This window comes from Amblyomma mixtum, chromosome 1, assembly GCF_055824585.1.
Source record: "Amblyomma mixtum isolate Tamu chromosome 1, ASM5582458v1, whole genome shotgun sequence".
In the NCBI taxonomy this organism is placed as follows: domain Eukaryota; kingdom Metazoa; phylum Arthropoda; class Arachnida; order Ixodida; family Ixodidae; genus Amblyomma; species Amblyomma mixtum.
Window position 1 is genome coordinate 105,465,412 of NC_143012.1, and position 27,596 is coordinate 105,493,007.

At 48.5% G+C, this 27,596-nt stretch overlaps 1 protein-coding gene across 1 annotated transcript in view; it reads left to right on the plus strand.

Moving 5' to 3' along the window:
* The first annotated feature begins 6,837 nt into the window (after positions 1–6,837).
* LOC149367427 (tRNA:m(4)X modification enzyme TRM13 homolog) overlaps positions 6,838–27,596 on the plus strand; it is a 35,779-nt gene continuing 15,020 nt past the window's right edge. The window contains exons 1-9 of the mRNA XM_089574095.1: positions 6,838–7,074; positions 7,150–7,187; positions 7,638–7,704; positions 9,691–9,756; positions 11,086–11,155; positions 18,699–18,893; positions 23,756–23,841; positions 24,338–24,419; positions 27,506–27,580. Of these exons, the coding sequence (XP_089430221.1) occupies positions 6,877–7,074; positions 7,150–7,187; positions 7,638–7,704; positions 9,691–9,756; positions 11,086–11,155; positions 18,699–18,893; positions 23,756–23,841; positions 24,338–24,419; positions 27,506–27,580 (877 nt within the window). The 5' untranslated portion in view covers positions 6,838–6,876. The remainder of the gene's footprint in view (positions 7,075–7,149; positions 7,188–7,637; positions 7,705–9,690; positions 9,757–11,085; positions 11,156–18,698; positions 18,894–23,755; positions 23,842–24,337; positions 24,420–27,505; positions 27,581–27,596) is intronic.

Below are 27,596 nucleotides of genomic sequence, written 5' to 3' on the forward strand. Positions count from 1 at the left end.
GTAAAGCTGATGAGCGAACTCTGAGGCGCTTGCAGACCAACACGTGAGACAGGAGACAGAGCGCAGGATGGAGCGAGCTTTAATGGCACCCGCAAGTATGGCGACCAACCCTCCGAAGAAGAAGATGATCGATGATGATGGATATGTACAGATGAAGACGAAGGTCGCATGTTGTGCTTTGAGCGATGATGATGGATATGTACAGATGAAGACGAAGGTCGCATGTTGTGCTTACACTTTCTCCCCTCGCGTACGAAAGCGACCGGCCCGGGCGCAGATTAGAGCACAGTAGGGCGACGGGCAAAGGGTTTGAGGCGGGAAACATGAACAATCTCGGCACCTCGGCAACGACGATCATTAACAGGATAAACAGGGGCAACGCGATAGTTCACCGGGGACGTTTGTTCGAGGACAGTATACGGACCAATATAACGGCTCAAAAATTTTTCACACAATCCCGGGGTACGCACTGGAGTCCACAGCAGTACCTCATCACCAGGGTGAAAAAATACGGCACGGTGGGAGAGATCATAGGTGTTTTTCCGGGAGGCTTGGGAGGCGTCGGTATTCAGGCGGGCAATGGCACGGCAGTAGGTAAGACGAGAAGTAAACTGTTCGTGAGAGAGTCTGGAAGAGGTTGAGGGGGCGGAGAAGAAAGACGCTTCGAGGGTGAAGGTAGGTTGACGTCCATACACAAGGAAGAATGGGGAGAAGTTGGTGGTTCTTTGCACGGCACTATTGTATGCAAAGGTAACGAAGGGAAGCATGGTGTCCCAGTTGGTGTGGTCGGGCTGGATGTAGGTGGCTAGCATATCGGACAGCGTGCGATGAAAGCGCTCTGTGAGCCCATTGGTCTGAGGGTGATAAGCTGAAGAGGTTTTGTGCACGGTTCTGGAGGCGTGAAGAACTTCGGCAAGAATGCTGGAGAGGAAGGACTTGCCGCGGTCACTAATAAGGACACGAGGAGCTCCATGGCGCAGAAGGATGGCGTTCAGGAAGAAGTGGGCGATCTCTGAAGCAGAGCCGGAAGGAACAGGGGCCGTTTCAGCGTATCTAGTTAAGTGGTCGATGGCAGTGACGATCCAACGGTTGCCCGTTGGTGTTAATGGTAAGGGACCGTAGAGGTCAATCCCAACGACTTCAAAAGGGGAGAAAGGACAGGGGAGAGGCTGTAGAAGGCCCGCAGGGGCAGACGTGCTCCGTTTACGACGTTGGCAAGAGATGCATGACGCAATATATTTTCCAACAGCGGTTGAGAGGCCAGGCCAAAAGAAACGGCGCTTGATGCGGTCATAAGTTTTCTGAAAGCCTAAGTGGCCAGCCGGGGGGTCATCATGAAAGGCCTGCAAAACTTCTCGGCGAAGAGAACGGGGTACGACAGGCACCCATGAGTCACCGAAGGGGCTGTAATTGTGCCAAAGAAGGATGTTGTCGACTAGCTTGAAAGAGTTAAGTTGGCGACGTAGGCGGGCATTCGGTGACCGCGTAGCACCGCTCAGACGGTCGATAAGAGTCCGGCAGTAAGGGTCGGCCCGCTGCGCTGAGGCGAGATCGCCAAGACTGGGAGCTGGCATCAAGTCAATGGATGCGGCGGTCAAGGTTGAAATAGCCGTCGAAGGGGTAGTTTGGCAGTTTGAGGATTCGGAGGACACGGGTTGCGGATGCGGAGGTTGGGTTTGGGCGAGGGGACAACGAGATAGCGCATCGGCGTCCTGGTGTTTCTTGCCCGATTTATAGGTGACCGTAAAGTCATATTCCTGGAGACGGAGAATCCAGCGGCCGAGGCGGCCGGACAAGTTTTTCTGCGAGGACAACCAGCACAGGGCATGATGGTCAGTGACAACTGTGAACTGGCGGCCGTACAAATAAGGGCGAAATTTCTGAATGGCCCAGACAACAGCGAGGCACTCTTGCTCAGTTATCGTGTAGTTCTGCTCCGCTGCAGTCAGTGTACGACTGGCGTAGGCGATGACTTGCTCGCACGAAGAGTGCTGCCGCTGCAGAAGAACTGCACCAATGCCGTGTCCACTGGCGTCCGTGTGTAAAATCGTTGGAGCATTGTCGTCGAAATGTGCCAGTATCGGATCAGATGTGAGAGCCTTCTTTAAGGTAGTAAAAGCGACCTCACAGGCCTCAGACCAAACAAACGGCTGGTCAGCGCAGAGGAGCTTATGCAAAGGGGCCGCAATAGAGGCAAAGTTGCGTATGAAGCGCCGGAAGTATGACGCTAGCCCCAGAAAACTGCGCAGGTCTTTGACGCGCGATGGGCGAGGAAAATGCAAAACTGCAGCCACTTTGTCGGGATCAGGCTTTACACCCTTCTGGCTAACGACGTGACCGAGTACCTTGATAGAAGTGGAAGCAAAGCAACATTTCTTGGTGTTTAACTGTAGGCCGGCCTCAGAAAGTGCGCTTAATACTTCATCGAGACGAACAAGGTGTTCAGAAAAAGTCGAAGAAAAAATGACTATGTCGTCGAGGTAGCATAGGCACGTTTTCCACTTCAGGCCTCGGAGAACGGTGTCGATCATGCGCTCGAACGTGGCCGGAGCATTGCATAGGCCGAATGGCATAACGTTGAATTCGTATAATCCGTCGGGAGTGGCGAAAGCAGTTTTTTCCTTGTCGGCCTCATGCATTGGTATTTGCCAGTATCCGGATCTTAGGTCGAGACTAGAGAAAAATTGTGCACCTTGGAGACAGTCGAGGGCGTCATCAATCCGAGGCAGCGGATAAACATCTTTTCTAGTGATCTTGTTAAGGGCGCGATAGTCAACACAAAAGCGTACTGAGCCATCCTTCTTTTGAACGAGCACAACAGGCGAAGACCAAGGACTCGAAGAAGGGCGTATGATGTGGCGCTTGAGCATGTCGGCTACGTTATCTTGAATAACCTTGCGCTCACTAGAAGACACACGATACGGGCGACGGCGAATGATGCCCGAACCATCTGTGTAGATGCGATGCTTAGCTGCGGTGGTTTGGCTCAAGGTTGTTGCCTGGGTATCGAAGGAAGCGGCATGCTTGGTCAAGACGGCAAGCAATTCATCTTTTTGAGTCGGGGTTAGACCGGGGCTGATAGCAGCTGAAATAGATGCAGAGGCAGAGGCAGGGGTCGAAAGAGCGAAGCTTGATGGGGCAGAGGAAAGAACGGCCACAGGTTGAGTGGTATCCACAGAAGCGATGGCTGTGCCTTGACGCAGAAGAATAGGTTCCGGCGTAGTGTTAAAGGCAGTCAATAGTGAAGACCCATTGGTGAAGCGGAGCAGGGACGCGACGAGAAAGATGCCCCTTGAGAGAAGACGGGGGCTTGGTGTGACGGAAACGTCCCCAGCGTTGACGTGGGCAGAAGCAACAGAGAGGACATCGTCGCAGCCGGGGTAAAGTACATGATCAGCGGTGGTAACCAGATGATGAGAAGGCAGGACAGAAATGGCTGAAAGGTCGGATGCAGAAGCCTGTAGAGTAGGGGGACAGCAGGTAATTACAGCTTGCGCAGAGTGGAGGAAGTCCCAGCCGAGGATGAGGGGATAAGCACAGGAGGGAAGCACAGCAAATACTATGTAGTGCAGGATGCCGTCGATAGTGACTCGTGCCGTACACAATCCGGAAGGACGCATTGATTCATCATTGGCAGCACGGAGAGAAGGACCACTGTAAGGGGTGCGCACCTTGCGAAGACGAGAACATAAATCAGAACTAATTACAGAAATGGCGGCGCCCGTATCGATCAATGCTTCAACTACAGTGCCTTCAATGTCAACGGTTAACATGTTCGATGGCTGTGCAGTAGGAATTGAGAGGGCGGCGTGCGGTGCAGTTTTACCTCCGGAAACTGCACAATTTAGTTTTCCGTGTGGCCAGTTGTCTGGGAGGATGGTGGACGTAGAGGCGACGACGAGCGGCGGAAAGGCGATGGGGAGCGGCGGCGCGACGGCCTGTCGGTCGAGGAGCGGTCCGGAGAGGTAGAGGGATAGGAGGGACGATAATTGGTAGGGTCAGCAAACGGTGGGCGGTAAGCGTACGACGAGTGCGGAGCGTCTTGGGAGAAGTCCCCGTACGATGGGCGACGAGGAGGACTGGAGGCAAACGCCGGACGGTAAGCAGGTGACGAGTACGTAGCTCCGTTGCGAAAGTCTGGGTACCACTCGCGCTCGTCGCGTTGACGCCGACGGCACACACGGGCAACATGCCCGCGAATTCCGCAGTAGTGACACACCGGCCGACGTGCAGGCGGACTCCAAACAGGACACATAGCGGGGCTCGGGGACACAGAGACCGGAGTTTGCTGTACGGGCTGTGGATGCGACGGGTAAACAGCAGCAGGAGGCGTCGCAGCAACCTGGGCATAGGTAGGCACAAAACGCGGTACAGGTGGTTCCGCAGCCAAGGGGCGAGTGACCGAAGCGAGCTCGTCTTTGATGAGATCACGCAAAGGCGAGGACGACGGGGCTGGAGGCGGGTGGGAATCAACTGGCGGTAAGGTGGAGCCATGCAGTTCCTCCCGGATAATGGAGCGAATGAGGGAGCGTAAGTCCACGTCGGGTGAGAGTGGGGTGTCCCAGGTGTCTTTTAATCGAAGCGACTGAAGGTCGTCAAGACGATGGCAAGTTGTTCGGATGTCTTGGACTGACGTTGGATTCTGGGCAGCAAGCGTGTTGAAGGCAAATGACCCAAGCCCTTTCAGAAGATGACGTACCCGATCGTTCTCTGACATAGCGCTGCCGACACGTCGACACAGGGCAAGCACGTCTTCAATGTAGGATGTGTAGGACTCACCGGGTAGCTGAACGCGCGTATCTAGCTTTTTTTTGTAGACAGCGGGGCTTGCACCAGATGTGCCAAAGATTTGTCGTATCTGTGCCGAGAAGTGAGCCCAGTCCGGGATGGCATCTTTGTGGTTGACGAACCAAGTCTTGGCCACGGCAGTGAGGTAGAACGACACGTTTACAAGTTTCATCGCTGAGTCCCAACGATTATAGGCACTGACCTGGTTATATTGGTCGAGCCAGTCCTCGACATCGTCCCCACGAAGACCAGCAAAAATGGGAGGCTCGCGCTGCCATGGAGTGTGGTGATGGTCCAAGTGGGGTGTCCAGAAGATTGGGAAGAACCGGGTTGGCTCATCATTGCTGGCTCCAGACGGTTCGAATCGAGAGGAAGAAGAACGGGGGGCCCACCGGGAGTACGAGTGGTGTTGTCGCTGACGGTAGCCATCGGTGCGGATGGTACGAGCAGGTGGCGACCGGAACGTAGCTGCAGTCTGGCGGCGGAGAGGACGCAGGGATCGAGAGCACACTCCACCACTTGTGAGACAGGAGACAGAGCGCAGGATGGAGCGAGCTTTAATGGCACCCGCAAGTATGGCGACCAACCCTCCGAAGAAGAAGATGATCGATGATGATGGATATGTACAGATGAAGACGAAGGTCGCATGTTGTGCTTTGAGCGATGATGATGGATATGTACAGATGAAGACGAAGGTCGCATGTTGTGCTTACAATATTAACTCTATACCTTGCCTTACCTTTTCCTTTTTCTCATTTTCCCTTGAGATGATAGCTAGCGATCCTTTTGGCGGCCGCTTGCAACGCGCAAGCGCACACTGCTTCTGCGGTTCAGAGCAATTCTGGACGACTATTGCGAACGCCATCGTCTTTTCCCGGTCCCTGCTAAGGGCCTGAGTAAAGCTGATGAGCGAACTCTGAGGCGCTTGCAGACCAACACTCTGTTGTGTCCTGCAATAGTGAAACATTTCGACCCCAAAATCGATGGGCGCTGCCCTCACTGTGGGGAAGTTTCGGATACCTTCCACATGGTTTGGGCCTGTCAAAAGAATCCTTCCCTTCCCCCCAATCCTTCCCCTTCCCGAGAGGCATGGGAGGCAGCCCTGCTCAACTGCTCGGGGCTGGAGTCTCAAAGGGCTCTAGTCCAACGGGCGCGAGTAGCGGCCTCGTCCAGCGGGGTCCCGGACTAAGGACTCCACCTATGTAAACGGCCATTTTTGGTCTGCAAACTCTCCTGTTGTTTATTAAAAAGTTTTCACCACCACCACTGCCACAGCTGTAGCAGACGACACCTTCCGCGCGTTTTATGCCTGTTTTACATGAAAGTGAAAACGCTAGCGCCGCCGCAGCGCAAAAAAAAAAAAAAAAAATCTACTTTGAGTGGTCACGGCGATGAGCGGCGAAGTTCCAAGACGCTAGAAATTTTCGCTGCTACTCGCCGCTCAGTCACTTGCATCTCAACAATCCTTTAGACTATTTATGCAGACGAAAACATAAGCACGCAGAGCTGGAGGGAAAAGTCGCGAATGAATTAAAAACTACGGTGGCAGACCTATCAGCAGGACAACTGTCTGACACGTCTACTGACTGCTGCTGTTCGCTGCTTGCAACTGTTTCGGTCTTTTGGCACTTCAGCAGCAGTTTTACTTGTTCACGGTGCGTATTGAAAAAGATTTGGGTTTTGTAAAGCGCGACGCGCTATTGTTACGTTCCACGCTGCACCTCAAGCGAGCGAAAGAATGAGCCCGGAGTCTCATCACTTGAGCTACCATCCGACGGTGACACGGGACCAGTGGGAGCACGAAACAACTCTACCAACTGTCCCCTGACCACCCGCTCGCCTTGGCACAGTTCATTTCCTCCCTCCGACAAATGTGACAAATGTAAAGCCCCTAAATAAACTGTTGTTCCATTGAGGGGCTTTAGACAAATGAGGTAGCTAGCGCCATCCCTTAACAACCGTCCGCAACTGCTGTGAAAGTCGCACGTTTTGCACCACCCGAATTTAAATAATTTTGAACGTGACATATTTTCTTTTTTCTAAAAGCGGTCGAACATTTCATTTTTAGACAATTTAGTAGCTCAGACGATGCCTTTTAGTTTCCACTGGGAGTCGTCTGCAGGGAAGCGGCATGGCAGCTGCGTCTTGTGTTGTGGTGGTCGGTGGACGATGAGCGACGACAGCCGGTGTGCCTTCGTCGTGCCGAAGAAAGGTCGGCGCTGCCGGCTGCGACCGGTGTCCGGTTCGCGCTACTGCGGCGAGCACGTCGTGCTGCTGTCGGAAGACGTGAGTAGACCCCGAAGCGGACCCTAGCGCCCAGGTGACTGACCCCCCCCCCCCCCTCCATCGCTTCGATCGCAGGGCCACGGCCGGATCGCCTGTCCCCTGGACTCGACCCAGTGAGCACTCGTTGTATTTTGAGTCCACGCGGTTGGAAGAAGGGCTGCTCTTATACAGTGAGGCTGCCCTTTTTGTTCGCTCTGAAGGCCATCTGCATCCTCCTTTCCGCTGAGTTGAGAGCAAAAGGCAGGCCAGAACAGCTAGCATATCTGTCGTGAACGCACTCGTAGCCGTCGCTTGCGGACATGACAAATGTGCTGTCACAAAATTCCGAGCTGTGTTCCGCAGTGGACAATGGGCCAGACCTGGGAGTGGGATAAAAACGCGCGCCTGTCCAGGCATTTTCAAGGTTCCCATTGAAAACAAAGGCATGAAAAGGGACCGGAAAAAAGAATGTGGCAGAGGTGAATTCTAAAACTGTACGAAAGACGGCGCTTGTGTCAGCGGTAAACACGAGGTAAACATCCTTCGGTCGTGCTGCACTCACAGAAATGTATTACGCGTTTCAGCACCTGCTCGGCAGCCCTGCTCAGCCAGCACCTCAAGAAATGCAACGCCAAGAGGAAGGAGAACCACGTGAGAGCTTGTTTTGCGCAGTCGGTGGTATCTACAGCGCCTGCAAGGACTTTTCTAATGGGCTCAATATCTCAGCAAAGTCATTCAATTGTAATGTAAAAATAATTTTGCTGAAAATGCTGCGTGTTGTCGCTTGACATCAGAAAAAACTGGTAATGGCGCAAGAAACGAGGACACAGAAGGCACACAAAAGATAGGACTGACTGTGTGCCTCCTGTGTCCCCGTGTCTTGTGCCATTACCAGTTTTTTCTTTCAACATGAACCAACTCGCCCAAACTAGAGTTTTGCTTGGCATCAACTCTGTGTGTGCACGCAAGCCAAGAGTATCTGTCAGGAGAGCTGATATCTGCAGAGATGCCTTGTCTCACTGGATGTGATGAATTTGCTTACATTTTTAGAGGAATATACACAGAAAGAGGATGGATCGCCCGTCCTGTCATGTCTATCTGTGTATTCGTCTTAAAAGTTAGCAGTGTTTATATTTCAAGAACAGAAAATGCATCACCAACTAGCCCCCACAACGTGTTTTATTAACCCATTTGCTACTGGTAGGAAGTTCTTTTCTGCGTGTGGAATAGGAACGATAGTGCGTATTGATTGGGGAAATCACTTGTGGCCAACTCGGTAGGTCACTAATGGCAGTGAGGCTATAATGCCATTAAATTAGGCCATTAATGCCATTAACACTTAGGCAGTAAGTTTTTAGGCCATTAAAGAAGTATAGACACCTAATTTTGGTGACATGTTTTCTTCTCTACAATGATACAGAAGACATTACTACGTATGATTCACCATGTGGTAATCACCTACGACTGGGAATTAATTTAAAATTATGTTTTTCCTGTCATGCTGTTTTGGTTTCAACAGCCAAGCGATGGCTGTGACGTCAAAGAGTGGTTTTATGTTGCGTGAGGCACGGAAAAAATGCGATATGATCGCTGCTTCGTCGGCGTATTTCTGTACAGTGCTGAAGGCATTCTTCCTCAAGAGCCAGAATGACAACGAATGTGGGAACAGCGGTTATATTGTGACTTTTTCCATGCCTCGCATGACATAAAAGCACTCTTTGACGTCACAGTCCTCATTCGGCTGTTGAAACTGAAACAGCACGAGAAAGAATTATATAGCAGTCATAGGATAATGCCAGGTGGTAATTCGTGCATAGGAATGTCTTGTGCATCGTCACAAGCACGCACCAAAAGTTAGGTGTCTACACTCCTGTATGACACTGAATGTGTAAGTGGCCTTTCATCAGTGTGCCTAAGAAGACAGTGAAAAGCACCAGAGCCATTGCAGTATCTCAGTTGGCAGATCACGATATGTGGAGGCCATGGGTTTGCATCCCACCGTGTGGTTGCTTTTTCTTCTGCTTTCTAATCAGTCACCTTTAGAATGTGTGTTAATCTCCCATTAATGGAGACCGCAAATTTATTTATTTATTTACCCACAGTGCCAAGCGGCATTACAGTGGGGGAGAGTATACGTAAATGACAAACATAACATGAGCAGTGTCAGCCATGGAAACAAGTCCAAATTGCATCGAAACAAAGAAAAAACAGATAAAAATTTCACAGAACCACAAAAGTGAAATGGTTATTATAAGGTAGAAAAGAAAACAACATTAGACACAATACAAGCAGTGTCTGCAGACAATTTGTTCCAATCGGGTATTGTTCGGGGAAAAAAAAGACAATCGAAATACATAAGTTTTTGAGACAATCTCCCGTACTTTGAAACTGTGGTCTACGTGGTCAGATATACAATTGAAGAGAGGGAGCATTCCTTGGTTTAAGTGTCCTTCATGTATGTCCTGTCTTCTAAGAGTCTAAATGTTTTTGAAAAAAGCCAGGCAGGGTGGGTGTTTTCATTCTCTGGCGGCAAGTGTGTTGTTGTTGTTGTTGTTGCTGGCATGCTTCTCTGTTGGCCTTCATTTGTGTCCGAGAAGAAGTGTGCTCATAAAAGAAATGTTTTGCAACTTATTTCAGGAGTTCTTCGTGAGGAATATCAATTCAGGTGCACTTCCTGGTGGGGGGGACCCATGTATGACCAAGGTGTGAGTCTTTTCCTGTCCGTGAGGTTAACCTGAGCATCTTGGTTAACTGATATACCGAGGTGAAATTCAGCAGCCAGGTTTTGTGACTGCTTCAGAGCTCATTGTTTGGATGAACTCAGGCAGAAGTGTCAGGTTTCGTTCTTTGGCTCAAGCTGTCCTTGTTGTGGTGTCGTCTAATTTTCTGAACATTGTGTGGCATCTTGGCTGTAGATATTTTTGCTTCTCGTCTCATTTTCTCCACTCCTGATGCCTAGGGGACAACGCAGCAAGCTATGGAAAGAAACATGATGGGTGTAACGTTCAAAGAGATCGGAAGCAGGCAGAGTGGGTGAGGAAACAAACGCGGGTTAATGACATCCCAGTCGAAATCAAGAGGAAGAAATGGGCTTGGGCAGGGCATGCAATGCGAAGGCAAGATAACCGCTGGTCCTTAAGGGTGACGGAGTGGATTCCAAGAGAAGGCAAGCGTAGCAGGGGGCGGCAGAAAGTCAGGTGGGCGGATGAGGTCAAGAAGTTTGCAGGGATACGGTGGCCGCAACTGGCGAAGGACAGGGTTAATTGGAGAGGCTTGGGAGAGAGGCCTTTGCCCTGCAGTGGGTGCAGTCAGGCTGATGATGATGATGGTGCACAATTTGGTGACGACATTGCCTTCACTCAGGGGATGAGCTCCAGAGCATGTGCTTAAGCAGAAGGAGAGGGTGTGACTTTAAGGGACACTGACAAGCCAGTGGAAATCAGGAGGAAGATGTGCAGTGCAAATTCAAACTCATTGCATACCAAGAGAAGGTAGGAGCAGGAAGTTAGGGGGAGGGTGACTTAATCCTTAATTCATCCCGTAATTGAATATGCGTCTCCCATCTAGAATCCTCATAAACAATAATAATAACTTGTTTACTTCCATCAATGATGGGGGAGACTGTGGATAAAAGCCGCTTCACAACCAAGTGACTTGACTGAAGCCCGCAGCCTCTCTACAATGCAGGCAGAGATAGAACAAAAAAAAAAAAATTGCAGAAAGGACAGCATTCAAAATTAATGCATGCACACTTTATAGTCACAAGAGGTAAACATAACAAAAGGGAAGATAACACATTTAGTTGTTATGGTAAGCAAGGATTGTCAATGAAATGTTTGCGTAGGGTTCGTACAGAAATCGTATGTAAATCTATACCTGATTTGTGGAATGAATTTAAAAGAGTTGGCAGTGTGTAGGACACTTTTTGCTTATATAATAATTTGCCCGCGCAGTGACCACCTTCCACAGTGGTCATGCAGCCGTTCAATTGAAATGATGAAGAAAGGCCTTTGTTTTTTTCCTTTTGTTTAGCCCACGTTGAAGGACATTGGAGATGAAAAACTGTGGGAGGTCATCCACAAGATTGACAGAATCTTCGATGGTATGTACGCATGCCTGACCAGCATGTTTCATTTCTTTGTTTCTGGTAGCCTCCAGGCAGAGGAATTTTGGAGGGGTGTGCTCCAAAAAACTTTGTTCCTGAGGACACGAAAGGAAGGCAGATTTTTGGCTTACAGTGCTGGGTTGTTCCAGTTGAAACTGGCCACAGTTATTGATGGCCTCAGTAGGGGAGGGAAGGTGTGACATTACTTCATTTACACAGTACTGCTAGCCTCTAGGTGAGGCGTTAAGCAGGAGCGGGAGATAAGAAGAAAAAAAAACAACATAAGTGACACGCGCAAAACAAATCAAGGCACAACAACCTGCTTTCACAACCAATGATATGCACTCACGAGCAAAAATAGATACTGCAAAGTTGCGTGCAAAAACACAAAAAGCAATTGCAAGAACACACTAAGTTGTAACAGACGAATGTCTGTTACAACTTAAGAGCATTCATAAATGCTTTAGTAGAAGGGCATTCTACAATGCTTGCCGGAAGCTGGTTTCACTCGCGGACCGTTTTCGGAAAAAAAGAGTTAGCGAAGGTTTGAGTGTGACAGGAATAATATTTAAGTTTTTTGCTGTGATGCGATCGGGTGGTTCGTCGGTGTACAGGCTCTCTGTATTATGCGTGTTTTCGGATACCTAGTTAATTATCTTAGGATCCCCTTTCTGTGTTTGTGCTAGGGGGTATTCACAGGGACTCCCAGTCAAAAGAGACCCACCTGAACTTGCTCGGAGAGCACTGGGATTCAGTCGTACTTTGGCCATTTCCAGTTATGTCTTTGTCTACTGGCCTGTGGTAACTTCTGGCTGATGTGTGCTGTGTGTTTGAAACAGAAAGGCACGGAAGGGATGAAAACAAGAAGGAACGCAAAACAACAGGTTGACAGGCGCCAACTACCAACTGAGGTTTATTGCATCACTCCCCACGTTTATACGCTGCACCCAGCCACATCACAGAAGCCAAACACCAGGAAAGAACTGGAGAACCAGAATTAGCATCCACAATCAGCATACACAGATCACAGGCGAATGAGGTGACTGGCACGAAAGCACCTCCGAACAATGGACAGGTCACCTAAGAAACCAAAATGCACCTAACTTGAGAGCTCCCTCACAAAGCAGAAATGCAGTGTCAAAAGAAATCACAGCACACACATTTTCATTACATTTCTGAACTTTCTACGTGAGCAAAACAAGACAAGTGACAGTGGAAAAACTAAAACTAACATGGCCAACAAGAGTGTGGAAAAAAACAGTGCCACATCACACCTTTTCTGGTTCGATCCCGGCCGCGGCGGCTGAATTTCTTCGGAGGAGAAATTCTAGAGGCCCGTGTACTGTGCGATGTCAGTGCACGTTAAAGAACCCCAGGTGGTCGAAATTTCCGGAGCCCTCCACTACGGCGTCTCTCGTAGCCTTGGTCGCTTTGGGACGGTAAACCCCATAAACCAACCAACCATCACACCTTTTCTCCAGACAACCAGAGCTGGGGGTAAACATCAAGCACCCTACGGCACATGAAGCAAGGAAAACACGCTGGTACCACTCATGGGGAATGCCACCAGACAAAACACAAAACCAAAAAAACCCAGAAAAACACATAAAACGGGGAGAAAAATGGCAAAACAACAATTAAAGCGTAGTTTAAGACCTTTTTTTTTTGCCGCCGCCGCCGCGGTGGCTCAGTGGTTATGGTGCTCGGCTGCTGACCCGAAAGACGTGGGTTCGATCCCGGCCACGGCGGTTGAATTTCGATGGAGGCGAAATTCCAGAGGCCCGTGTACTGTGCGATTTCAGTGCACGTTAAAGAACCCCAGGTGGTCGAAATCTCCGGAGCCCTCCACTACGGCGTCCCTCATAGCCTGAGTCGCTTTGGGACGTTAAACCCCATAAACCAAACCAAACCTTTTTTTTTTTTTTTTGTCGGGTGGCATTCTGCATGAGTGGTACTAGTGTGTTTTCCTTGCTTCGTGTGCCACAGGGTGCTTGATGTTTACCCCCAGCTCTGGTTGTCTGAAGAAATGTGGCCCAGTCTGTCCCTAAGCCTCAATTCTTTGCACATATTTTTTTTTTCCCCTGCTGGGCATTGCCTTGAGGCTGTGTACGTACTGGCCTTCTCAGATAAGCTGGTTAGTTGAGCGCCCTTTTCTGTCCGCCTCTCCCTCCCTGGGATGTGCTCGCACTGCTCAAAGTATGACTGCCAGTTTGTTTGTGGAACAATGCTGCAGTGCGTTCTTCACTACCGTTCTGACTGCAGTGTCGACAAACCTGCCGCTCATATCTTTCCATGCGTCGACCATTATCTTGAACAAATTTATTACGGTTCTCATTTCTTCATCTGGCGACTGGTGAAAATCCTTCACAAAGATATTGTTTGCATCTCAAGCAGCGAAAAATTTGGAGACAGTTTGGTCACTCAACTAACTGATTAGGTATAGAATTGCCGACCTGAAGGAGAGCTGTTTTGTCTCGTTTGCTTCATTGCTGTTTTTTTTCACTTGTCCTCTAAATGAATCATGCATATGTTAATAACTCGAGTAAAACTTGTTGCTGGGCGAGTTGGTGCATAGTTTCTGGAAAAAAAATTAGTGCAATACAAAACCAATCACGAGAAAGAAAGACAGCCTTCTGGCAGCTTTCTGCAGCTTCATGTAAAAAAAATTGACTCTTGATGATCCTTTCGTTGTTAAGCACGCAGGAGAAGTGGTTGAATTTTTAAAGGCCCAGCACAACAAACCACTTTTAGGGTTTTTTGTTGATGTAAAGGATTTATTTTATTCTATCCCACATGATGACCTGCTGGAATGCATTAACGACTGGAAGCCGCCGCGGTGGCTCAGTGGCTGTGGTGCTCGGCTGCTGGCCCGAAAGACGTGGGTTCGATCCCGGCCACGGCGGTTGAATTTCTTTGGAGGAGAAATTCGAGGCCCGTGTACTGTGCGATGTCAGTGCACGTTAAAAGAACCCCAGGTGGTCGAAATTTCCGGAGCCCTCCACTACGGCGTCTCTCATAGCCTTAGTCGATTTGGGATGTTAAACCTCATAAACCAAACATAAACCAAGCATTAACGACTGGATTGACAAGTTTGGCCCGGTATCCTTTCAAAATGAATGTGGTATAACAGTAAGCGGTTTCCTGGAACTTCTAGCAGCCTATCTGAAATCAACCTTTGCAGAATGGGATGACAATATTTTTCTTCAGAAGAAAGGAATCTATATTGGTTCCGTCATTGCCCCTTTATTGAGCGACCTGTATTTAGCCAAACTTGAATAAAACGTGAACAGTCGGTTGGAGGGTACAAAAGCGACAAAGATTTTTTGTTTTGTCGACGACTTTCTCGTTTTTCTCGATTGTTATCAGGATACCTTCCAAGTTGAGGTCTCGAAAACATTGGCCATTTTCTTAGAATGCTTATCTCCTTTAACCCTTACGCATGAACTTTTGACTAATGGGTCCTTGAGATTTTTAGAATTGGGCCTTCATTTCAAGTGTGATCACCTATGCTTGTCTTATGAGCCAAGGGGCAAGAAGCCGGTACTTCCTTTTGACTCAGCCCGCTCTAAGTTGGTTAAAAGGAATGTTTAGAAATGCGCTGGTAAAATCGTGTGAACACCAAATTGAGACCAGTTTTTTAGCGCAAAGAATTAGATTAGAAAATGCTGGCTACCCCACTAAGCTTTTAGCCTCAGTCGCTGAAGCAGTGCTTAAAAAATCAAAACGACCCGATTCAACTGCCACGACTGACAACGCCAATAGAAAGAAAGTCGCTGTTATGCCCTACTTGCATCGCATTTCGCACAACATGAAGAAAATTGGGAAACGTGTTGGAGTTGAAGTCGTCTTTAGTGCCCCAAAGCGACTTTCCCAGCTTTGCAGAAAGGTCAATGAAACTCGTAAAAAAGAGAGTACTATATGCAATATCAGGCACCAGAAGAATATTGTGCAATGTACTGATTCAGTTGTCTATTCCATCCCTTTGTCCTGTGGGAAGCAGTATACTGGACAGACAGGGCGTTGTTTAAATGAAAGACTAAAAGAACATCATTACAATGCAAATGTCCAAAAGTGTCGTCACATCGGTATTCATTGTCGGGATTGCAAAGATGTGGAAACAGGTTGTTCGCCGCACTTTGAAAAACTCAGGTAATAGCCACAATCAGAAGCGCGAGGCCCCGTGAAATAGTTGAGGCAATCACAATAGCTGCGTTAAAAGAAAAGTGCATTAGCCAGCCTTCAGTGTCGCTATCTGAGAAAGAACTCGCCTATCTGGCACAAAATTCGAGGCACTAACATTTTAACTATCCCACCTTATGCAACCGTCTTTTTTCCCACCAACTTTCATTCCGCTATTTGATACACAAAACTTAACCTTATGTTTCTGTGGGTTTTACTTTTTAGCTGCTAGTTCTTCCACGATGTTTTCTTAATTTTAGCTGTTAATTTTTGCCGTGTTCCCTGTTGGCATCTTATCTTTTTCATTTCAATTGCCCTGTTAACTTTATTGCTTTTAACGGTTATTAGTTTTTACCTTTTTGTTTTTATCGGTTTTTGTTATCAGAATCAATTTTCATCTTCACGAGGTCTGGCGGTTTTTTCCCTGTTGTTTATTCTTGCCTCCATTGAAATTTGTCACCTTCACGTGTTATTTTAGTTAAGATCTTTGGTTTGCTTGTGCTGCTTGTCTCATCATGACCTTGTTGATTCCACTTGTTCTTGCTTTCCTTGTGTGGTACGCCCCCCTGACATGGCTGTATGTAGTATACGTTGCATCTGTACTTCCGAAATAAAGTTGTAAGTTCAGCGCTCCTGTCCATTGTGTTCCGCCTTTTTCTTGTCCGTTGTGTTTTTTTTGCGCTGGTTCGTTCAGAAGGAAGACAGTGCGTCATTCTGTCCTTCTTTCTTGTGATTGTTTTTGTGTTGCACTAACTTTCTTAAGAAAATATGTTAATAAGGTGGATTGGTGAGCTAGTTGGCTCATGATCGTATAACTGAGCAGCAGAAAGGGAACAAGGACATCGAAGAAACATGATGATGCTGCACTGACAACTGAAGAGTTTATTCGAAAAACCGCATATTTATCCTGAAGAACAGGCATTGCTTCGATAGATAATCTATCATCTTCTGCTTACATCGCCACACAGGTTCTTGACTTCTTTTTTCGATAGGCAAACTGATGGCTTGCTGACGCGTTGCTCTCTTTCCGAATCACGGATGGCCCAGGCTTCCAGGATGCCAGCTGGTCTTTGTTTTTTTTGAGCACGTGGTGAAGGTCAGCGGGGCTTGTTTGCTTTCTGCACCATTCTCAATCCCTGCAGTGGACTGCTAGGTTTGTGCCGGACTTCCCGGCTATCGCTGTGGCGTGCTCTCTTGCTCTGTCATCTCTGTCAGTGATCTGTACCTCGCGGCCAAAGAATTCACGAAGCTACCAAGGACAGACTCATCGTGAGGATCGTCTGATACGTCGACCATTACTTGGTGCTATGCGAATTGAGGGAAGGTGACACAGAGATCCTCAATCACAACGCATTCACCACCTTTAAGAAGTGCTGTCCTGGGCTTAGATCCACATCGGAGCTTCCTGATCATGGCGTCCTAGGCTTCCTACACCTACGCCTTGAATTCTTGCCAGGGCACCTATGTTGGTCGTACCAGCCTCGAGCTGAGGAACAGTTCCTCCCATTCAGCTCGAACCACTTTAAGACGGTCAGAAGAGGAATTGCGACGGTGGCGTTGCTGCCTGCCCTGAACAAGTCCTGTCCCCATCAGATGAGCCAGAGCTTCCAGCAGCAGATCACTAGGCTGAAAGAAGCGGCATACCCGGAGACATTGCTATGCAGCACAGCAGAAAACATCGTGCTGTCGAAAAAGCGTGGCAAGAAAAAGAACAGCGCTCGTGAAGAAACCACAGAAAGAACGAATTATTCCGTGGTTCCATGGGCTGACTCACAATCTCAAGGAGATTGGAAAGAGACACACCATCAAGATCATTCCCTCGGCACCTAACAAAGCGAAAAGCATGCGTGCGCGTGTGAATGGAGAAGAAAACAAATCTGCACGTAAAATTGGGCGCAGAACGAAGTTTTCTGAGTGCATTCAAGGCATCGTGTATCGCACCCCCCGTTTCTGCGAAAAGCATTTCATTGGACAAACTGGGAGGTGTGTTAATGGCAGAGCAAGAAAGAACACCACAGCGATAGCAGGGAAATCCGGCACAAACCTAGCAGTCCACTGCAAGGATTGCGAATCATGCAAAAAGCTAACAGGAACTGCTGACTTTCACCACGTGCTGAAAAAGAACAAAGACCAGCTGGCATCCTGGAAGCCTGGGCCATCCGGGAGAGCAATGCATCAGCAAGCCATCAGTTTGCCTATCCAAAAAAAGATGTCAAGTACCTTCGAGGCGATGCAGGCAGAAGGCGATAGATTATCTTTCGAAGCAGTGCCTGTTCTGCAGGATAAATATGAGGTTTTTCAAATAAATTCTTCACTGGTCAGTGCAGCACCGTCCTCCTCTGTGGGTTTCTTCAACGTCCTTGTTCACTTTGTGCTGCTCAATTATACGATGCATATGTTACTTGTGTACGCCAATGCTGCCATTGTATATGCTGCCTGTGTATGCTGAACCTACTGTATTTTTCTTTAACTGTTGGTATTGCTAAAGGTGTGATGACACAGTACAGCGCTTTGATCATGCCGCCCCCCCCCCCCCCCCCCCCCCCCCTTTTCCCTGCCCATATAATGCCCTGCTGGGCCATTAGGGTAATAAAATGATGCTGCAAGACAGAGCAAGGGTGAAAAGTGTGCAGACACCCGTACAGGCAGGAAAGTGAAGCTTGTTGTTGGGGAGATGAATGCACATCACCACCACAATGTGGATGGGCCCTTGTTGTTACTGACATGTGGGGTCAAGAGGCTGTGGCTTCAGATTTTACCCTGCAGTGTGTTCATGTATTTAATCTCTTGTCTGGAACGCTTTAAGGCCACCTTGTTATTTTCCATGACTAGAAGTATAAGAATGGGGTGGAGCGCATATGGCAGGCTCTCTCAGATCATGAATGGCAGTTTACCAATAGTATCCCTGAAGAGAAAAGTATGCAACAGCTGTATCTTACCGGTACTCACCTATGGGGCAGAAACGTGGAGGCTAACACAGAGGGTTCAGCTTATTAGTTAAGGACAACGCAGCGAGCTATGGAAAGAAAAATGATAGGTGTGACGTTAAGAGATCGGAAGCGGGCGGAGTGGAAGGAGGGAACAAACGCGGGTTAATGACATCCTGGTCAGGCTTGGGCAGGGCCTGTAATGCGAAGGCAGGATAACCGCTGGTCCTTAAGGGTAACGGAGTGGATTCCAAGAGAAGGCAAGCGTAGCAGGGGGCGCCAGAAAGTTAGGTGGGCGGATGAGATTAAGAAGTTTGCGGGGATGCGGTGGCCGCAGCTGGCGCAGGACAGGGTTAATTGGAGAGAGACGTGGGAGAGGCCTCTGCCCTGCAGTGCGCATAGTCAGGCTGATGACGATGATGATGGCATTGCAGAGCAGGTGCCCTGTCCGGAGCAGCAGCAGCAGCCGGTGCACAGGCATGGGGCCCTGGCCACTGAGCTGCGCACCCTGTCTGGCTGTGCGGTGGCTGAGAAGCACCTGACCCAGAAGGCAGCCCTGTTGGGGCTGGCTGAGCACCACGGCCTGCTGGCCGAGGAGTCCTGCTTCATCGAGTTTGGCGCAGGGAGAGGTGGGCACCATTAAGGGCTTCCAGTGCACAGTCAAGGGTTCGACACAATGCTGTCTGGCCAGGGAGAAGCATAGTGGTAGAGTAAAACATACACTCACCAAAGATGGTTTTTTAAAACATGGTGTTTCGGGAGGGTCCCTTGTTCACAATGAAAGATGGACAGAATGGGTCGCTTCCTATATGCACACTTGACAGCACAGTGAGTGGGCGTACTTATCCGGGAGATTACCCTTCGTCCTGTTTATGGCATGATCCGTGGTCTGTTTATAAAAAGATTCTAAAAGCTTGGTTGGTTGGTTTGGTTTATGGGGTTTAACGTCCCAAAGCGACTAAGGCTATGAGAGACGCCATAGTGGAGGGCTCCGGAAATTTCGACCACCTGGGGTTCTTTAACGTGCACTGACATCGCACAGCACACGGTCATCTAGAATTTTGCCTCCATTGAAATTCGCCTGCCGCGGCCGGGATCGAACCCGCGTCTTTCGGGTCAGCAGCCGAGCACCATAACCACTGAGCCACCGCAGCGGCCTTGATTCTAAAAGCAGTCGTGACGATGTGGGTTTCATGGTGTCTGAGATTGTGGCGTTCTCCCAGTCAATGGTGTGGTTCATTTCTTGAGCATGCTCTGCCAGCAGGTTGGATGAGGTGCAACATTTGTTGACGTCGTTCTTGTGTGCTCTTAATCTTCTTTTGAAATCGCCTGATTCGCCAATGTAAGGGGATTTTGTGCACCTTATATGCGTGGTCAAGTGCACATATAAGAAGCGGGCCATTCTGTCCATCTTTCATTGTGAACAAGGGAGCCGCAGGGGTCCCGAAACGACATGTTTTAAAAAAAACTATCTTTGGCAAGTGTATCTTTTATTCTACCACTATTCTTCCAATGCATTTAAGTTGTTGTCTTGCAAGAAAATTTCCCTGTTGCAAAATTCCCTGCCTGGCCAAGAGAGGTCGCCTTGTGACGTCCTCACAGCCTGCCCAAATCCCCCAGGTTTCAAAAGCTCAAGAGGGCCCGCAAAATGTTGCAAGTTGGCCCACCCAACAAGCAAATGGATTAAGGGGGATGAGGGGATCGAAGACAACTTTTCCATTTTTCCACTTAGAGTGATGAGATTTGGCAGACTGGCTTAAAACAGCATTAGATATAAAGTTTCACAATGACAGCTTCTGTAGGTTACCTTTTATCACTGTTTATATGTTGTCCCCACGTTGCTTGCTTGTGGAAAGCCTAGCATGGCAAAAAAACCGGCTACTGGTCTGTAAATACTTTTAATGTTTACTAAAGTGTGGTGTAAATCAAGACTCTCTCTCTTTTTTTTTTTAGTTTCTCTGGTCTTTTTTTTTTTGTAAAGGACACAATATGCACCTTCTCTTTATGTCTAGAATGTATTACACTAATTACCATGTATTAAAAACATACGGTCCTAAATGGTAAATCTGAGACTGTCTTGACGCAGACCACATTTCACTCATCACACGGAAACAAACGGGGTAAAAATCCATGCACCCATTGCTGTGCTACGCTTTCAACGAGTAAGGCATTAAGCTCGAAAGAAACTTTCGAGGAAACAAGCCTGGAAGTTCAAAGCTAGCACACACTATGTGTAGGTGCTGACAAATATATTTTTTTTGGAGCACTTAAAGTTTATTTTTGAAGAAATATTTCAGTAGAACATAGAAACAGTGTTGGAGATGCCAAAAAGTGTACTATTCAAGAATTGACTTTTTTTTGCGATTTTTGCGATCTCTCAAAAATGCAATCACCTTAAAAATGGGCTGTTTTCTGTGATTCAAAAGCTGCCCTACAATGTCTTCAATCTGCATTGAGACATAGCGACCATGAGCATCTTACAGCGGAGATACGATATCTGCACCACCAGGCAATCGAACAAGATCATGAAATCATCTTCCAGTTGGTACCAGGCCATAGCGGCATTGTTGGTAACGCCTTAGCTGACGATGCTGCTCGATCGGCTCACGATACAACCAACACTGTCCGCATACCACTGACAAGAGCTGACGCAGCAAGGCACCTTCAACTGCTCGCCCGAAACCTGACTGTAACGTCGTGGTCTGCCCCTGGAGGTTGGACACCCCGCTCGCATGACTTCAACCTCGTGCTCCAACATCATATACCATTCGGCCTCCGCCGCGGTGATACTACGCTGTTGTGCCGCCTGTGGCTGGGAGTGGCGTTCACAAACGCCTATTCCAATCTCATCGCAATGGCTGACTCTCCAGCGTGTGACCAGTGCGGTTGTGATGAAATGATCGGGCACCTCCTCTGTGACTGCCCTCGTTTTCAGCGAGAGTGCGGCTTCCTGGCTGGTACTCTCTGCCACTCGGACTCGCGTCCTCTAAGAGAATCCAAGGTTCTGGGGCCTTGGAAACAACCTTCCTCACAAAGGAAAACGGTGAAAGTGCTCCTGAGATTCTTAAGGGACTCGGGGTTGTCTTCCCGTCTATAAACTAAGCGCGCGCCCTCTGTCCCCTTGACATAGTGGTCGATGGACACTTGAAAAACTCATTTCCTTGCCGCCCTTTTTCCTTTTTTCCCCTTTGTTCCCCTCCCCAAGTGTAGGGTAGCCAACTGGGCATCGCCTGGTTAACCTCCCTGCCTTTCCGTCCTTTTCTCTCTCTCTTGCGATCTGATTCCCACATCTCCCCTTAAGGGGCATTAGTAAGGTTCAGCAAGTTTATGATGGTTGGTCGAGTTCTTTTGACGGCCTCTCCAATTGTGGTGGTGATGACACAGGAGACTCACACGAGGAGTAAGTATACAAGCTACAGAACGGAACCTGCACTGTAATGTGAAATGATCTCACACACAGAGAGAAACTGCTCTGCAGGACCCTGTTCTTTCACTAATGCCTAGGTGCTGTAAAGTTATGGCCTAAGCGTAGTTGAAGCCTTTGGGAATGAAGTTTGGGCAGTCACTCCCTTAGAGTGGCCCCAGGCTTCAGTGAAGCAGTGAAACATTTCCTCAGCCTCCAACTGAGGGCTCTGCCAAGGAAAGCAAGCCCCTCTGTCTCCACTTTTGTGCACATGCAGTCGTCCCTCGCATGCTGTCAGCATGTTTGCAGACAGCCAGACACACTGGTGGAGAGACTTGGCAAGCGTGCCACAAAAGAGATGAAGCCACCCACTGGGACTCTCAGTCCTTGGGTGCACCTGCGTCTGCAGGGAGCTTCGAGAAAGTTGTGCCGGTATAATTAAAACAGAGCTAAGGAACCAGCTTACACCCAGAGGGTAGCCAGTTAGACCACAATAGCCTAATGCTTGGCTCTTCCCCTGGCTACACCTATGGGTTGGAACAGTTACGTGTATACATTAGGTGAGTGGGAACGTTCATGTACGGATTGTCCGCTATTGCTGTACTACATGTGTGTGGTTTGCACGACAACTCGGTGCTTGCTGTTCACTGCCATGCTGGGGTAGCACTCACTTTGCTGGAGGCTCCCTTCTTTGCCTGCTTTAGGGTGAAAACACTTGTAGCCACATGTTTGTCTGTCTGTGTGAAGCCTCTGAGTATTGACTCAATTGTAAGTCAACCCCCCACATCACATTTCTGGGTCAGGAAAACTTGGCAAAGAAAAGCAATAAAGTTACTTTTTACTTTAAACTCATTTATTTCAAAACGTTTTTTTGTTTTAGATGGTACCATTATCTTCAAAACAACATGAGGCAGAAGGCCCATTCTTTGTCAGTGCTTTACATGAGCATGTGGGGGACATACTGAACCAAAATTAGGCAAGTGCAGTGATCTGTTTTTATTTTATAGACAAAAATAATGCCAAAAGCAGACTTAAATGTAGTGCTCGAGAGAGAAATATTATTAAAAAAATATTGTCTTAATTATGTTACGTAGTTTTGGTTCAGTGAAAAGAGCATAAAGCAGGGATAGAAATGATATATAAACAGGTAGGCGCCACCTCACTTGGATGTTGAGAAAAGTGCAACAAAACATGCCCTAGAATGCATGGGAAAACTAGGGCTTACCCTGTCCCCACATTACGTAGGGGGGGGGGGGACAAATGGTAATAAGTCACAAGAATAAAGTAATTTACGTCGTTGACACCATAGAGACTTTATGTCTCCATGGTGAAACGAGGCAATCAACGGGTAAATAAGAGGGCTTAGAACATGAACTGTGGAGATGAATAGCCTAACAGACAGTAACTGTTTAAATGTTATGGGGTTTCTTTCGTTAACCACATGATCTGGAGGTGTGTTCCACTATGCTGTGGCACTAGGTGAAAATGATTTGGGGGAAAGCCATGAATGCACTGAACACTTTGGCCATTGAACAAACATGGTCAAGATACATTAATTCGACTGCAGTTTGCTCTCCTGTTGTTACAGGGTCGTGTGGCAGCCCCCCTCCCAGGTGGCTTGTGTGGGGATTTTCCGCCTGCAGGGGATTTCTTCCCTTTGGGAACCAGCCAGCCTTGTCTTGGCCAGTTCATGAAGGCTGTTCAGCATTCACTGGGGGGGGGGGGGGGGGGGGGGGCTTCTTTGCTCACATGTCATCCTATGGGGGACACACGCTCACCAGGGGGGCTGGCACAAAATGCTGCTACTATCCTGGACCATGTGTTGTGTGGGCTGCAAGTTCACCTTGGTGGCCTAGCCAAATAAAAGCGAACTGATTTCTATGTTTCACACACTGCACACTCAACCTGTTCAGTGCAGGGCAGTTTTTCGGGGGGTCAGTGACCGTCTGAAACTAGGGGGCACTGCAAGAGGGGAGAAAGAATGGACGGGTGCCCTGTGTGGTGAGACCACTGTGGGAATGGCCACAGTCACTGAGTGGGGCCAGTTGTGACTTGTGTGGCCAGCTCTTCCTCCCATCTCTTCTCCAGGCCGCCTCTCCTACTGGCTGGCCAAGATCCTGGCCAGGGAGGGCTGCCGCTTCCTGCTGGTGGACCGGGCAGCCTCTCGGCACAAGGTGAGCTCATTTGATTGAAACCACAATTTGATTAAAACCACACGCAAAAGGGGGAGGCTCTGACAAACAAGAGATTTCACATCAACCTGCAGTGCAGTTGTTTAGAATTCCCGGAAGCGCTTTGCAGAAGCGCCAAAAAGTTTATGCCTGGACAACACACTTCCTTGAGTTTTGTTGTCGCATAGACTAAATGTCATTTTCACTCTGCCTAACGCGAACAGTTTTCGGTGGATAAATCTACGCCCAAGTACATTCCATTTTGTCTATGAAAAGAAATAAAAGTTTGCTGGGTTGCTAAAAAATTGGGGCTGAACCGAGTCCTGAACCGGTTTGGAACGGTTTCTTTGAATCGTTCCGGTTCGGGTTCAGTTCCAAGATGGTGAAAAACATATGGGCTCTGTTTAGGTTCCGGTTTCGGTTCTGGTTCGCCAATCTGCTCTTGAGCTATCTGATTTGTATAATGCTATCCCAAGAATGATGATGTGAACTCTTTCAGTTTGAGAACAAGCTCAAGAGAGAGCAGGCCGATGTCCCTGAAATCCAGCGTCTCCAGGTGGACATTCAGCACCTGTGCCTGGGTAAGGCCTCATGACGACAGGGTCACTTGTGGCCTGCATTCCTTGTTTTCCTTTCATCCGGTGCTTGCCCAGTGTTCCCACTCACTTGTGTGGGTAATTGTGTTTGGGAAGGCTTGGGATGCTCAGTCACGTAGGAAGCGGTTTTTCACTCTTTGCAACACCTGGTTTGAAGCATGGATTTTATTGACGCTGAGGCATTCCGGAGTGTGTTTGCTTTACACAGGTTTATTACACAGGGGGTGCAGTAGAGAAGAACTGCAGCAATATCGCATGAATTTTAGATGCATAGGAGGAAGGTAGCCAGGAGCTGGAAGTAGTAAGAGAATATGTCTACTATGTCTAAGGCAAGACAACCACTGGTCCTTAAGAGTAACGGAGTGGATTCCAAGAGAAGGCAAGCGTAGCAGGGGGGGGGGCACAAAGTTAGGTGAGCGGATGAGATTAAGAAGTTCACGGGAGTACGGTGGCCGCAACTGGCAAAGGACTGTTAATTGGAGAGACATGGGGGAGAGGCCTCTGCCCTGCAGTGGGCATAGTCAGGCTGATGATGATGATGATGAGGGTTGAACAAGCAGCTGACGTGCTAGTGGAAAGGAGCAGGCTGACAGTATGGGCGGACAACTTGAAGCCATGTACAATACCTTTCGATGTAAATTTTTTGTTACGTCTGTTATTTGCGTGAAAACTCCAGGACCACGCAGAACGGACGCCAAAATGAATGTAAATGTAGATGAAATGCCTAGCAAACGTCCTTTGCTCGAAGTTACAAACATGAGAGACATAATGTCAGTTGTATAGAGAGCTGCTGTCAGTGCGTGCGAGCAGCAGTGATGGGTGTTGGGCTGCAAGAGACTGCTGCACTCTGGTTGCAGTGGTGTGTCATGTCAACTGCTGTTACAATCGCTCCTCACATGGTGGCTCACGTTTTGTAGTTGTAGTAAAACCGTGATCTGAGCTAGTTGGTACATCTTCACAACTTCACCAGCACTGCAACAAGGAACAAAGACGGAGAAGGCTTCCTATGTGGGTTCCTGACTTTCTTGTGTGTGCCTTTTTGTGGGAAGCGCAGGCGCTTTGGGTTGTCATTTGAGAGTGTATAACCTGTGTGTTTTTGCCAAATAAGCTCTCAGTTGTTAGTAGCGCTTGTCCCTGTCCTCCCTTGTCTGTCCATGTTCCTCGTCGCAGTGCTGGTGAAGTTGTGAATAAGTTTCTCGCGTTTCTCTTTGGCTCTGATGTATTTGACAACTGCCGGCCACGTGTTACAAGTTTTTACTATAGTGCTTCGTCATTTGTGCTCTGGGTGTGGTAAGCGTCCGGCACTCGTTCACGGCTGCTTTCAAGGTGCCTGCCATTCTTTATGCCAAAGAAGCGAACTGTGTGCTGGGCCGCAAGTTCAACGTTCGCAACGTACAGGCAGGTGTGGTGGCTGCAGTGAGGCAAAATTTTCAGCTGTTGCACATGGTGTTGTGATGCGGCTGTTTGCGAATTGCGGGATTTGGCTGTGAGACGACGTTAGCATGGTGCGCTGAGGGACCACAGCAGCGATCACGATGGCAGCGCTAGTGAAGACAATGGCAAATGTGTGGACGACTGACCAGTGACTAATGCATTTTTGTCTTCAAATGCACCCATGGGCACACCCACGCGTGGCAGCTGATAGCGGCTGACGATAAGCGGATGGTGCTGTCGCGTTCTACTGTCAAGGCCAAACTAGAAATTTTTTGAAGTAAAACTCGTTTTTGGGTGAGTTGGTTCATTCATGAACGGGTACGTACTTGCGCGAAGAAGACGGGACACAGAAAAGGAACACACACGACATATACAGAGCGCAACTTCCAACTGGTTTGTTTTCATAGAAGGCAGAACTAGAAGTATAAGAATGGGGTGGAGCGCATATGGCAGGCTCTCTCAGATCATGAATGGCAGTTTACCAATATCCCTGAAGAGAAAAGTATACAACAGCTGTATCCTACCGGTACTCACCTATGGGGCAGAAACGTGGAGGCTAACAAAGAGGGTCCAGCTTAAGTTAAGGACAACGCAGAGAGCTATGGAAAGGAAAATGATAGGTGTAACGTTAAGAGATCGGAAGAGGGCGGAGTGGGTGAGGGAACAAACGCGGGTTAATGACATCCTAGTCGAAATCAAGAGGAAGAAATGGGCTTGGGCAGGGCATGTAATGCGAAGGCAACATAACCGCTGGTCCTTAAGGGTAACGGAGTGGATTCCAAGGGAAGGCAAGAGTGGCAGGGGGCGGGAGAAAGCTAAATGGGTGGATGAGATTAAGAAGTTTTGCGGGGTACGGTGGCCGCAACTGGCGAAGGACAGGGTTAATTGGAGAGACATGGGGTAGAGGCCTCTGCCCTGCAGCGGGCATAGTCAGGCTGATGATGATGATGTAGGCAGATGCATTTATACCTGCACTGGGCAACCAGAAGATTAACAAGACGCAGTGTTCATGTCAGCATCCCGCCTCCAAGTGTGCCACTAGATAGCGAAACGTGTAAGAGTAAAATGTGTAATTGAAGGATATTCAAAATTCCGCAAGTGCGCTTTCCCACATAACTATGTTGCCCCAAACAAGATGGCTGACTTCGCTATAAAGAAACTATGTGGGCTACAGAACAGGCACTAAAGGTGTGGATAGAATGTGAGAAACGTATTTTGGAAGAGTCAGACAAAAAACTAGTCTTTCTTTGCTTTATTTCAGCTGGAAACGCATGGTCAGCCATCTTGTTTGGGCAACATTGTTATGCAGGAAAGCGCACTTGCGGAATGACATCAATTTTACACGTACTGCTATCTGGTGGCACACTTGGATGCTGGCATGAACAGTGCGTCTTGTTAATCTTGTGGTTGCCCAGTGCCGGTATAAATGCATCTGCCTTGTACGAAAACAAACCTAGTTGGGAGTTGCGCTCTGTGCATGTCGCATGCGTTCCTTGGTTGTGTCCCGTCTTCTTCTTTGCGCAAGTACGTACCCGTTTAAATTTTTTTGTTCTGACATTGGGTATGACTTGCAGTGGTGTCAACACCTGTGTAATGCACTAGCCTGGGCTAATACTAATGCCTCTTCTCCCCACCAGGGAAGGTGGACCTGGTCAGGGCCCACCAGGGGAAGCTGGTGGGCCTCTGCAAACACCTCTGTGGGGAGGCCACAGGTGAGTCTTACTCCCT